The 12600-nt window shown below is 31.7% G+C and overlaps 1 protein-coding gene across 4 annotated transcripts; it reads right to left on the bottom strand.

Moving 5' to 3' along the window:
• Positions 1-554: 554 nt before the first annotated feature.
• LOC110707237 (auxin efflux carrier component 4-like) lies at positions 555-7175 on the bottom strand. Of its 4 annotated transcripts, none has more exons than XM_021885250.1 (6): positions 5639-6950; positions 5106-5421; positions 4654-4739; positions 2362-2519; positions 1980-2056; positions 555-1287 (listed from the first exon to the last, which is right to left on the bottom strand). In XM_021885250.1, the coding sequence occupies exons 1-6, from the start codon at positions 6948-6950 to the stop codon at positions 1221-1223; spliced, it is 2016 nt and encodes a 671-aa protein (XP_021740942.1). In that variant the 3' UTR covers positions 555-1220. The 4 variants fall into 4 exon arrangements, with proteins under 4 accessions (XP_021740942.1, XP_021740944.1, XP_021740941.1 ...); XM_021885252.1 differs by having other exon boundaries at positions 5106-5403; XM_021885249.1 differs by lacking the exon at positions 1980-2056 and having other exon boundaries at positions 5639-7175.
• Positions 7176-12600: the final 5425 nt, after the last annotated feature.

Here is a 12600-nt window from a genome sequence, read left to right as displayed (position 1 = left end):
AGTAATTAATGCGGAAATTAAAGTGATTGGGTCTCTCTAGGTGAGAGTGTTTAATGTAGGTAATCTGCTTTTTTAGCGTGATCAGCCTGTTTTTTTCCTTAATGAGGATTAAGGGAGGTATTTATAACCTCGGGAAACGTGCCAATCTAGGTTTAGGTTAACCTTGGGCTGATTGGGCTTCCCTCGGAAGTTGGGCCTAGGTGATCGGTTATCCCATGTGTTATGGGAAGGACACGTGTCGTGTCGTAATTGGTCCAAGGTGGACGGATCATTGCTTGACACGTGGCAGGCTCCTATTGGCCCATGTGACGGACACATGGCGGAACCTGATTGGTCCACTTGTCAGATGGTGACTGGTGGGGAAAAATCCCCTAATCAGCAAATATTGTTGACATGATCTACAACTAGAAAGTAGAATTTAACCTAACAAGTTAAAATAGACAAACATAATAAAATATTCTACAATGACAACTTCTTTACTTTTCGCTAAAAGGATCTAGAAGACTACAACCATTAAATTTTTTTCAAATTAATAAATTAAAAATAAATAAATAAATAAATAAAAACCTTGCATTTACAAATCAAAATTTACATTCCATCTCTTCATCAATACAATACTAGTATACTACATACGGAATACTAACCTCAAGTCAAAAAAATATTCTAAATAGCAATCCACGTTGCTACTACTAATAATAATAATATTCCGTAATAGTTTTAACAAACTACTAATTAACAATATATAAAAATTGGGGACCCACAACTATCCCTATTTTCCTCTCTTTTGCCTGCTTTTCCCAAACTTTTTTTTTTTTTTTTTAAAGAGCTTTTCCCAAACTTTTAATAAAAAATAATTGAGATTACAAAATTTTTTGGGGTGGTCTAAAGTTTGTGGGAGCATGATCCTCAAATTAGGCAGCAAATTCCTTCAATAAGTCAAATATCTTTAGCTCTAACAACCAATCACCTTGATTTGCTTGGTGAATGTGAATTAGTAGTTTCACTTTTCCAATAATCCCAATTTGACCATTGTAGTCTTGAGAGTTGAGAGTATCTTGAAAGTGGGAAAATTTTTGTACCCTTTATTTAGGGCACCCAATAACATCCAAACACCTTGGACTTTTGGAATTAATTAACTTCTTCTCCCCAAAATTGATGGATAACTTCGACGTAGTAATAAGCTTGGCTTAATCTCACTCTTTGGTGAAGAAAAAGAATTTTTATAACCCTAATAAGATGTAGTAGACTAAGGTAATTGGTAGCGCTATCAACATCCCAAAGATCACGCTGTACACAAAAATTGAAACATCAAGTGTTAGAACTTTTTACAACAATTTATATGTAGCCATCTAGTAAAAGACGATCTGGCTAATTCTAATTCATCAAACAAAGTCAATTTATACAAAATCACATATAGTGAAACTAAAAAGTATCTAAAAAAATAAATAATTAGTATGGGTTATAGCTATATTCAATGTCATTTGATCACTTAAAATATTAATGGACTGTCACTTGTCAATTTGAAATCCAACACAATATTATTGGTTAGTCTGTTTTTAATTAGCAATACAATAATCTTCAAGAAGAATACTTATATGAGAATAAATTAAAGAAGCATATTACTATAGTCTATAGTCCCTATAGACAACAACTCTAATGTTACATAGCACAATAGGTTATGACCATTAATTGTCATGATTTATAAGATAAGATTCATGTAACATAGATTATAATTACTTTTGATTATTTAATTATGAAGAAAAATCAACTTTTCACGTGTAGTAAAGTATAATGCAACATGATGAAATGCAATTGATAGTCATTAAAGTTTGCCGTTCTTTTGTTTAGCAAATTGCATCTGGTTAGGCACGTAAGCACGTTACAATTCATATTATATATATAAAGTTTAATTTTTTTTCAATAAAAAAAATTATAATATATAAAGTGAAATAAAAAAATAGCTTTAGAAATGTACTTACGCAGTGCTCAGAATGGCTGGATGATTGTTGTATTCTTTGGCAAAAACAAATGGGACAATCCCTTGAGGAAGTGCTGCCTGTTTTTTATATTAAAAATATTATAAGTAGGCTACATTTATATACTCCGTATCATGTTATTCATGTCGCAAAATAAGTCAATATTCTATATGACTGAGTGTGTTCTATTCACCTGAAATTATCTAAAATAATTTATTAACTTGATTAGTAGTGATTAACTACTTATTTAAATTGATTAGTCCCGATTAGACCTAATTAACATTGAGATTTAATTTTTTAAGATGAACAAAAACTATTATCATTATTTACATTGGTTAAAAAAATTTATTGGGTTGATGAGTAAGTCAAAAATATGCGTACAAACCTGAACAATGGCAATTCGAAGAAGATCACCCCTTAAACCAATAGCAATGGCAGCCACCGCCATTACCGCCGGACCGGTAAGAAATCTCACAGCCATAGCAAAGGTAGCAACTTTATTCCCACATGCAATCATCATTGGTTGTAGAGCCATGAACAAACCTTTCAAAAGTTTCCATTTATACAAAAGAAAACAATTATTCTCTAGTCATAAATCATAGTAGTACAACAAGTATAAGTGTAACAAATTATGCATCCTACTCATATTAGCATCCACCAATATAATTTGCAGAAAATATGTAACACAAAAACATGAGATAAGGTTTTAATTGTTACTTGTTAGTAAGACCTAATGGCCTTCATGCTAGGACCACAAACCTACGCAGCACAAAGGTAATGGTCCCACATTTTTGTACATACGTCAGTCCATTACTAACCACAACTCTAAATCATGTCAAAGGGACTTTTGATATTATCCTCATATAAAATATTCTAAAGTTACAACTAATAAAAATCGAAGGTAGTATTAATCGTTTCAGATCGTAATTTAAAAGCATTTGATGGGGGTTTTGAACACTAGACCTTAAGGAAACAAGATCTAACTTGTTACCATCTTAGCCAACAATAATTCATGTCATCTATACAGATAAATATAACTATAAATGACACGCACCAATTAAAAAGGAAAAACGAAATAAGCAGTTTGAAAAAAAAAATTAAGAGGAATAAAATCAACATTTCTCAAAGTTAAAAATAGTCTTTCTATACTCTTTGTTAATTAGTCCCATTATGTTTAACATTTATGCATAACATGCATAATTGATGATTATATATTTCATTAAGAAACAATTTAGTCACATTATGTTTAACTAGTATGCGGCCCGATGCAACGCCTGGGCCGCATACTAGTGTATTATTAAAATGGGTGATTTGACAACGATATAGAGAAATTGTATTCCAATAGTTAATACTCCGTATTCTTTCATGATATGATTTATTTAGGGCATTTAAGAATATACCATACAAATTTATTAGGAGTTCTTAAAAAGTTATGAAAACTTAATAGGTTGATTGCTTTTCTTAGACATTGCATTAAATGGTGATGAGAAAAATAGTGGTAATTGAAAATTGTGTTAATCGATTAAATGACGAAAATTTAAGAACACTTATTTACAGTACTAAAAAAAAAATGTTACTCAATCTCAAAAGAATTTTAGTAGATTCAATCCCTATAGCTTAGGGTATAATGGTGTATGACTTAACAATGAACATATATATTTTCATCATAAAATCTATCTTTATATCTTTTACGAAAAAAGAAAATGTATCTACTGTTTTATGTTTAGCAAAATCCTTTTCAAAAAACAATATTCAAAGTAATAATATGTTTGCTTCAAATCGAACGACAATGGATTCCTCAACTATATGTCATCAAATTAAATATGAAGCACATTTGTCCCTTTTTCTAAAGATAAAAATCATGTTACAGACTTTAAAGTCCAACTAGTATAAGTTTAAAATAAAAGAAAACTGATGTATAATACAGCTGTATATAATCAATTTTCAATAGGAAATGTTTTAGAATACGTGAATTTAATATGCATTTCTAAATTAACATAGTTCTGATAACCGTAGAAAATACATGTTTGTATAAAACACAATATATACTAGCGATATTTCAATTCGAGTAACTAATTAATTAACTAGCTAACATAAAATGACATTACATAATTGCCCTCGTTAAAACAAACAGTAATTTTCCACAACATTAGCCATCTAATAATCGAGAATAATTACCCCTAAGGCCCTAACAAACAAAGAATACTAGCAACAAGTCCAGATGCTAGATTAGGACAACCATGATCAAGGAAGTTAAGGGAGAAGAGAGAACACTTTAGTAAAAAGCAAAAGCACCGAAAAAGGGGGACATAATTGGAGCATATGGTTAAATGTCAGCTTTGCAACAGTGTCCAAATAAAATTAGCATAAAGAAGAACGAGTAGTTATCGATCAATGTCCTATATAATTCAACTTATTTTATCTAAAATTATCTTATTTTAAGTTATAAACGGATTGTAAGCTTTTTTATAATAAAAAAAAGTCGACATAAAAGCGAAAAACCATCCCAAATAATTGCAATTGATTGAAATTTTAAAAAAATAATAATAGAATTTTAGAAATTTTATATTTATATAATTTGGTGTTCTAGCAAATGGACCTACATGATCGGTTAAGAAACATAGCACATGGGAAATTGGGAAGCATCAACCAGAAACGTTATGGGAGTATAACTCACCTAAGCTGAACATAGCCATACCAAGTCCAGCATCTGAAAGTATTGAGATTGATTTCTCTATTATTATCGGCATTTTCACATGAAACCTGCATTTGTAACCAAACATTCATAAAACTTTATATGTATATAATTCATTAACAAACAAAAGCAAACAAACAAACAACTCCTACTCCATATGTTCGGATATAATTGTTACTTCATACGTTGTTGTTAGTTCTGATTAAACTAGCAACGTGATTATTAAATCTTGAAAGAATGATCGACTATTAGTTTTAGTATAACATAAAATATAAAATTAGTTTAATAGTAATTTGAATCAATAAAACCGTTAGAATCGAGAGAGTATGTAATTGTAGAGCATGCAACACTTTCTTAAAAGGCGAAAACCAAAAAGGTTATGAGAACATTATTTCTTTGGCTAAATTTTCTTTGGTAGGGTCTAATTAACTTACCGAAAAGAAACCAATGACCAAATTAGGCCGATTAGACTTGAATACGTGTTGGGATTTCTAATCAATTTTCTCCAAACCATGATTAAGATTAATCTTGTCATTACACTTGCCGGAGGCATATGTTTAGCACCACCTAATTCCTCCGCTGCCGCCACCGCTTTCGGGTGTAACTCCGCCGTCGAACTTGACCCCAATTTGTTTATCTCTGCCATCGGTATTGCCCCTTCCTTTTCTCTCTCCTCTTCTCCACCTGTAAAGCTGAAATCCTCCCTTGCAAATTCCTCACTTTTCCTAAGCCCTGAAATCAATAATGGGGCTGTTTTTTGGAATTTATATATATATACATTTAATCAAACAGACAAATCCAACATTGTTCTAATTTTTTTTAAAGCTGTTTAATTTATTTTCCATATATCTGCAGTCAAATTGATTATTAATAAACTACAGAGTATTTTGTAACATGATTGGTTCGGAAATTCATAACAAAATTACGTATAGGAGAATAAATAATAAAATTAATTAAGAAAGTGTACCTTTTGTTTCACCATTTTGTGGCTGATCAGAAACCAACATCCGGATTTCCTTAGCGCCTTGATCAGAGCGACCAGATTGATCAGGAGTGCCGAAATCATTACTCCCAAAAACGTGGAGCCCACCAACCTCTGAAACAGGAGAAGCACTAGAGCTCCACACGAACATGTGAAGCTCTTTAGCATCATGGCTCAACTTGCTTTGGTGGTGTCCTTGTCCTTGTCCTTGTCCGGGCTGCGCCTGTTGTTGCGGGCCCGGCTGTACTTGATTCTTTCCACCACTCTTATTACCACCAACACCGCCACCACCAGCACTGGCACCGGTTGTGCCATTGACAAACTCCGGATTCGGCGCTGGGTAAGACCCAGCAGCCGAAATCGGAGGATTAGTGCCAGGAGCTACTGTTGGGTAGAACCCGAACCTTGGAGAAGCGTTCGGGTTCTCATCGAAATTGGAAGGACGAGGGGTAGGTCCTCGTGAGGATTGTACTGAGTACAAGTCGGCAGGCCCGAAATTCGAGAGCCTGCCACCAAATCCTTGGTATCCCATCATAGAATAAAAATCCGAGGTATTGAAATTCGACCCTCTAGGGGTCGGATTTCTAGAGGAGCTGAGACTGTAAATCTCAGCTCCTGTTAAATTAGACGGTCTTGGTGTCATACCAGACAGAGACCGTCTAGAGGCATTAGACTTCCTCACCACAACATGGAGTTTTCCATCTTGTCCTAGCTCAGCGTCCGTCTCTAGGAAGTCCCGGCCGTCTAGCGAGACAACATCGGAATCGACTTTGAAGGATACTATCGATGCTGCAGTCTCAGGAAACTGCTCCATGATTAGAATCTTTGCCCCACGGTACTCAAACAAGAACAATAAAAGCGTGTACCAAATAATACACTGCAACACCACCACCTGAACCATAAGACTACCCGAATACGGACCGTACATAGCAATGAGGAGCGGGATACCCATAACAAGGGTGTTAGGAAGTGTCGAAAGAGAGAAAATTGTTATCATCCACTCGAGGCTGCCGTTTCGAGTAAGGTTAGTCCAAAGGGCTAATAGCACAAGCATGATCACTTTTTGTAGAGTGTCGGCTGCTATGAAATGAAGGTTCATCTCCCACGGATTATTAGTAGAGATGAAATGAAAGGAAAGGAGAGGCACAGCAAAGATGGCCACGAAACGGTTGATCCCGGAACATTGGTCCGGGGAGAAGATCTTCCACCACCGGACCGAGCCGTAAGCTAATATCATAGCTACATACAACGGCACCATGGCCGCCAACACAGTATAGAGGTCGTGCCATGAAATCATCTCTAATCAAATTTCAAAGTACGAGCAATGAATAAAGAAGTTTTGTGTCAAGTGATGAACGAAAACCGTTAGGTAACTAACTAGCAAGAGTTGCTAGCTAGCAAAAGGATGAAGATATGTGACTACTAGTTTTAGTAAAGGAGCTAGTGTTAGAAAGAGAGAGATGGAAGTGTGTGAGTTAACTTTACTCTTTCTTTGGTGTTTAGATTATAATAGTTGAATATATAAACTTAGTGCAGTTTATATAACGAGAAAGGATAAGGTGCAGTGGGTGGATAAATGGGGCCCCGAAATATTGTTTTTACAAGTACGGATTACTATGAATTGTAAGTTGTAAACTTTTATTTGAAAGAAAAAAAAAAAAAAAGGTTCATTTAACTCTAAGATTGATTTTACAGCACGGTAAAAAGTTAGGGGCATGGAATTTTTTATTTTTTTTGAGATTTTTCTGTATTCTTAGACACTTGTTTTCGTGCTAATGAAGTTTAGAAATGGCTTAGAGTTGAGGTTTTTCGGTTTTCAAGCGATACGTATGTGTTTTCTAAATAAACTCGAGCTGTTTTTGTGCTATATAGGTAAAAAGGAGGAAAAGGGTAAACTAGAAGTAGTGGCATAATAGAAGAATTTGTAGATTCGGAGTTGGCAGAGTGTTATGCACTTGATTGGATTTTAGTATATTGCCTTGATCTCTTTGACTTGATTATAAGGTGGAGGACAATTTAACCTCTATAATATGCTTTTTGTTTTTGGATATTTTGGTAGGTTGCATTAGAGGAATATAAACTATCAAAATTATACGATATCATTGATCATAATATCAAGCAATCAAGCTAGGCTTGACGTAGTGGAGATTTTTGCTCCTTACAACAATAAAGTTGTGGGATCAAATTCTGCTAAGGGTTCTTGGGATGAGGATTTATTTATCCTTCCCCCCACATCTAATAGGCCTATTCTACTAGCTCACACTGGGTTAAACAATGCGAGGTTTCAACTCACTTAGTGCGAGGTTTTACCTGAAAAAAAATAAATTATAATTGAGTTATTTTACAATCTTGATAATGAAAAAATAGTGAAAAATAGTTGGGATGACTACAAAAGTTTTTCAACCACTATAATATTTTGTACTATATAAAGTGAGAACATCCAATTCAACTAAAAACTATATTTTCAAATAAAAAGTATATATTATTCCAAAATACGATAATTAATTATTTCTTTCATTCACTTTAGGTTGCAACATTTTGACCGTCGTGCATGCCAATGCATAATTAAAGTATATATATATATATATATATATATATATATATATATATATATATATATATATTGAGACGAATCAAACAAAATTTCATGTGACTATATTTTGTTGAACATATGATTCATTATCAAAGGTGGTCGAATGAAAATATGTTTATTATGCCAAATTTCAAATAATGCAACTAAAAGTTAATGGAATAAGTATTATATTAATACTCCATTCGATCCTTTTTGTTTGTCTTAATCTTCAATTTGAAATTGAAATTTTTTAAATATGAAGTAACGTTGATAAATACAAGAAAAAACATTTTCATTTGAAATTTTGTTAGATTTGTACGATATGTAGCTTCAAATTATAGATTATAGTTTTCTACTCCCTCTATTTGTTTTTATTGTTAAATTTTGACTTTTGTTGCCAACTTTTACAAAATATAAGGACGCACTATTATGAAGGTCAAATTCATATTATGTAGGATGTTGTTGGATTTATCGTAAAATGAATTTTAAAGATATCAAATTTTTATAATTATATATCTAATCATCAATCAATCAATAACATAATACTAAAACAAACACCAGGAATGACACGTGTCACTTCTTGGTACTGTTTTTTCCCTCCAAAACTCCCCCCTCCCTTTTTAGGAAAAATCTTTTATTTTTGGAATATTTGTATAATACAACTATAATAAGTATATTATTCCTAATCTTGTATATTATCTTTATAATAATTGTATTCCTTTTTATTTCTTGTTCTACTTATTTAAAATAGTTACATAAGATTTTGAGACCTTTTAATTAAGGGAGAATAAGCTATAATTTAGAAGGTTGAAATATAGCGGAGAGTACGAAATTCCGAAGCCAAAAATACAATATTAACATTTAAATTACCATTATATAATTGTACAATAGTGTGGTTCAATGAAAAAAAAAAAAAAAAAGAAAAGACATTTCTATTTATGGTGTTGATTTGAAATCTTATGAAATAATAATAATAATAATAATAATAGTAGTAGTAATAATAATAATAATAATAATAGAGTTATTTTTCTGTTAAATATTTTTTTGAACGTATGTCAAGCTATCATTAAAAAAAATTTCTCGCCAATGCAATATATGATGTCAGCTTTAATTTTTTTTTTTTTTTTTAAATAATTATTCTACTTATTTTTTGGAAGAACATTGTATAGGTTTTTTTTTTTTTTTTTGTGAACTAAACTAATTTATTAATAAAAACTCATACGACATCAACATTGATAGTTTTATTGGGAATAACATGCATTATTAATGTATTATAATGTATGCTATTTTTAAATATTTTCAACACAACTAATCAAAAATAATTTTTTTTTCTCAATTGTAGTTTAAAAAAAAAAATTCTTATTATTTCATCTTTCTTATATGCATTGCATTTGTTTATTCCACATGAGTTGCCTCATTTTGATATTATATCACAAATTAATTATGGGAAAAAGAATTATTACTACCGTGCATCGTACGGGCACTAATCTAATTGAACATATTCGTGACTGTGATCGCAAATGTGCATGAACACGTAGAGGTCAAAAAATAACAACTAAAAGGACTAGAGGAAATAAGTCAAATAACCTTTTACAACGCATAATTGAAGATATAAATGTTTAGATTTGTACATTAAGAATGTACAAATAGGTAAATGACAAACAAAAGGTAGTTTTTTTCACTCCAAAAAATAAACCTTAATAAACATTAACATTTATAATTGATCTTTCTAATTTTCAGAAAAAAATCCTCATGTGTTTTTCATTTTTCCTTCTTTTTGTTGAAATTTCATGACTTTCATATCATCTAGGACTACTACTATCAAAGAAGATTGCATGAGTTATCAGATCAGATTTTTGATCTTGTACCTTTATTTAATTCAGTTTCTCTTGAACCTTGATCATAGCCATGTCTGCAAATTTAGAATGTGTGTTCCAAATTTTGCAATTCTTCTGAAAGTTGTTACAGCAACACCGGCCTGTTTATTCGACAATGTCATGTAGAATGGTAGAAAGAGGAGGCTGATGTTAATTTTTTTGATGGTTTTTTTTTAGTTGAAGAAATTTTATTTTTGTAATATTAAGATTTTAAAAAGAGGCTTTTTTTTTTTTTTTGCCATTTTTATTATTTTTAAATTTAGAGGTTAAATTATTAATCATTGGATAAAATTACTCCTTACAAATGAAAGGATTTAAGCGCTACATTTTGTATGTAATTACTTGTTAAAAAATCTTCTGAAAATAGTTATTAGAGATTTCATGATCATTTGATGACACAAAATGAATCCAACAAATCAAGGTATATGGCTATGATCTAAGTTCAAGAGAAACTGAATTAAATCAAGATACATAATTAGATACATGTATTTATCATTCATCAAGAAGATAAAGTACATCTCAATATTGAAACACACATTTACTTAAATTAAAAGAGTTCAAAATAAGCTTTATAGTAAGATTTATTTATCATGTTTTTATTAGATTAACTTTAAACGCCATTATAGAATCACCAAAATATGGGATACCTGCTACAAGTATGTAACATGTGACATCTTGTTTCGAAAGAAGAAACTTATTCATGATTCTAACACTTTATCAGCTTTTTTTTTGTTCTATTAACTTTCTACGGAGTATTATTCTCTCTATTCATCTACTCATACGTTTTACTCCCTTTTACCTTTATTTTTTGATGAAACTTATTTCTCACTTTTGCCTCCCTAAATACTTCCTCTATTTTCATTTATTTACAACACTTCTCATTTCATTCTTGTCAACTACCTTTAATTAGCAGACATAAAATTTTGATATTATGAATATAATAAAGTATATAAACAGTATAAAAGTCAAAATATAGTAGTCCCTTCGTATTTAAATAAATGAAACATTTCCTTTTCCGGCCGTGTTTAAATAAATGAAACGTTTCCTTTTTTAGTAACTTCTCTCTATTTTTTTTAATAACATTCTACTAATTAATGGTCCCCACAAAACCTCTTACTCTCTTCTCTTTCATCAACTTATACCCCACTGCCTAATATTTTTATAAATTCAATTAGCCTTTCTAAAACTCTGTAAAAGTCAAAACGTTTCAATTTTTTTAAACACGGAGGAAGAAAGTAATAAAAGACGGAGGAAATACAAAACATGAAAAGTTTATACAAAAAGGGAAAAAAAAAATGATAGCTATTTTTTCAACTATAATAGTCCAACAACTCTAACTTTGCAGACTTAAACAAATAAAAGCTCAACCCAATTTACACAGGGTTGGTGCCCACATGCAAGGCCCATTACTTCCCTCTTCTCAATTATGTGTTCTGCAATATTCCGTACAAAACACTAAGTAAATACTAATTAAATTAATCAAGGTATACTGGCCATCCTAAAATGATGTTACAGAGTACTATTATGACTTTATAAAAACGTATCTTTGATTTGTGTTAATAAAAATTTGATATTATACACTGCACATTGAGATGAATCTAATATATTGTATGCGAGTATTTTTTTTATATGTTAATGAGATGTTTTTGGTTAAATTTTATAAAGTATGAACATGAAAAGTCAAAGCAGGATTATTATTTTGGAACAGAAAGGAATATAACATTATTCCCGTCGCATGTAATGTCATCCTCCATATTTGGTTACAGTAGCTTAATCAACATTAGTGCAAACCTTATTTACGCTATCTTCGTTATAATGTAGGTTCAAAAAGAAAACTTGGCATAGTTGGCAAAAGCTAGAAACCACAGGGCACTGCATACCAGAGAAAACAAGTCTTAGATTAGGGATGAGACGCCCGCTCGCTCAAGGTATGTTAAATTGTTAGGTCTAACTAATAATGGCATAGTATACATTTACCTTATTATTATGACTTCCAAAAGTTTATTGTATCATTTTATGTGCCTTAAATCATGCTCAATCATCATATGTACTACGTGCTAGGAGCATCTGTACCTAAAATAAAGCTCAATTGTATGTGCTACTTGCTAGGAGCAGCTATAAATATATGCGCCAAAGTCTATTCTTAGAACCCAGCACATTTTTTACAAAAAGGTCAAGATTTGAGCCCAAGTAATACAAGAATGGCAACTTCAACTTCTAGCAAGCTCTATTTGATGATTTACTTAGCTATCGTCTTATTGGCTTTGGCTACGAGCATTTCAGAGGCCCGTCACCTTCACTCACGAGGTCCAAACGTCGTAAAAAAGATCATTGTTGGCGGTTGGGGCCGTGGGTATGCTGGCGCTGACTGCTGTTGTTAATTCCAGTGGTTATTTAGGACCTCAATTGTAAGACCAGATGTATCTGCGCTCAACTGTGTGTGTCTACATTGCTAGTTGTATGGTATTGTGCTGAATATAACGGTGTATCAATCTGTG

This window comes from Chenopodium quinoa, unplaced genomic scaffold, assembly GCF_001683475.1.
Source record: "Chenopodium quinoa cultivar QQ74 unplaced genomic scaffold, ASM168347v1, whole genome shotgun sequence".
Taxonomy (NCBI): Eukaryota; Viridiplantae; Streptophyta; class Magnoliopsida; order Caryophyllales; family Amaranthaceae; genus Chenopodium; species Chenopodium quinoa.
This window is presented reverse-complemented; position numbering and strand designations above follow the sequence as displayed.

Excerpts from the sequence above, each read along its gene's own strand:
- LOC110707237 (XM_021885249.1), bottom strand. The coding sequence starts at position 6,950 with ATGATTTCATGGCACGACCTCTATACTGTGTTGGCGGCCATGGTGCCG. Across the intron at positions 5,422-5,638 it reads ACAAAATGGTGAAACAAAAG|CCCCATTATTGATTTCAGGG; the intron begins GTACACTTTCTT and ends TCCAAAAAACAG. Across the intron at positions 4,740-5,105 it reads TGGTCATTGGTTTCTTTTCG|GTTTCATGTGAAAATGCCGA; the intron begins GTAAGTTAATTA and ends TTACAAATGCAG.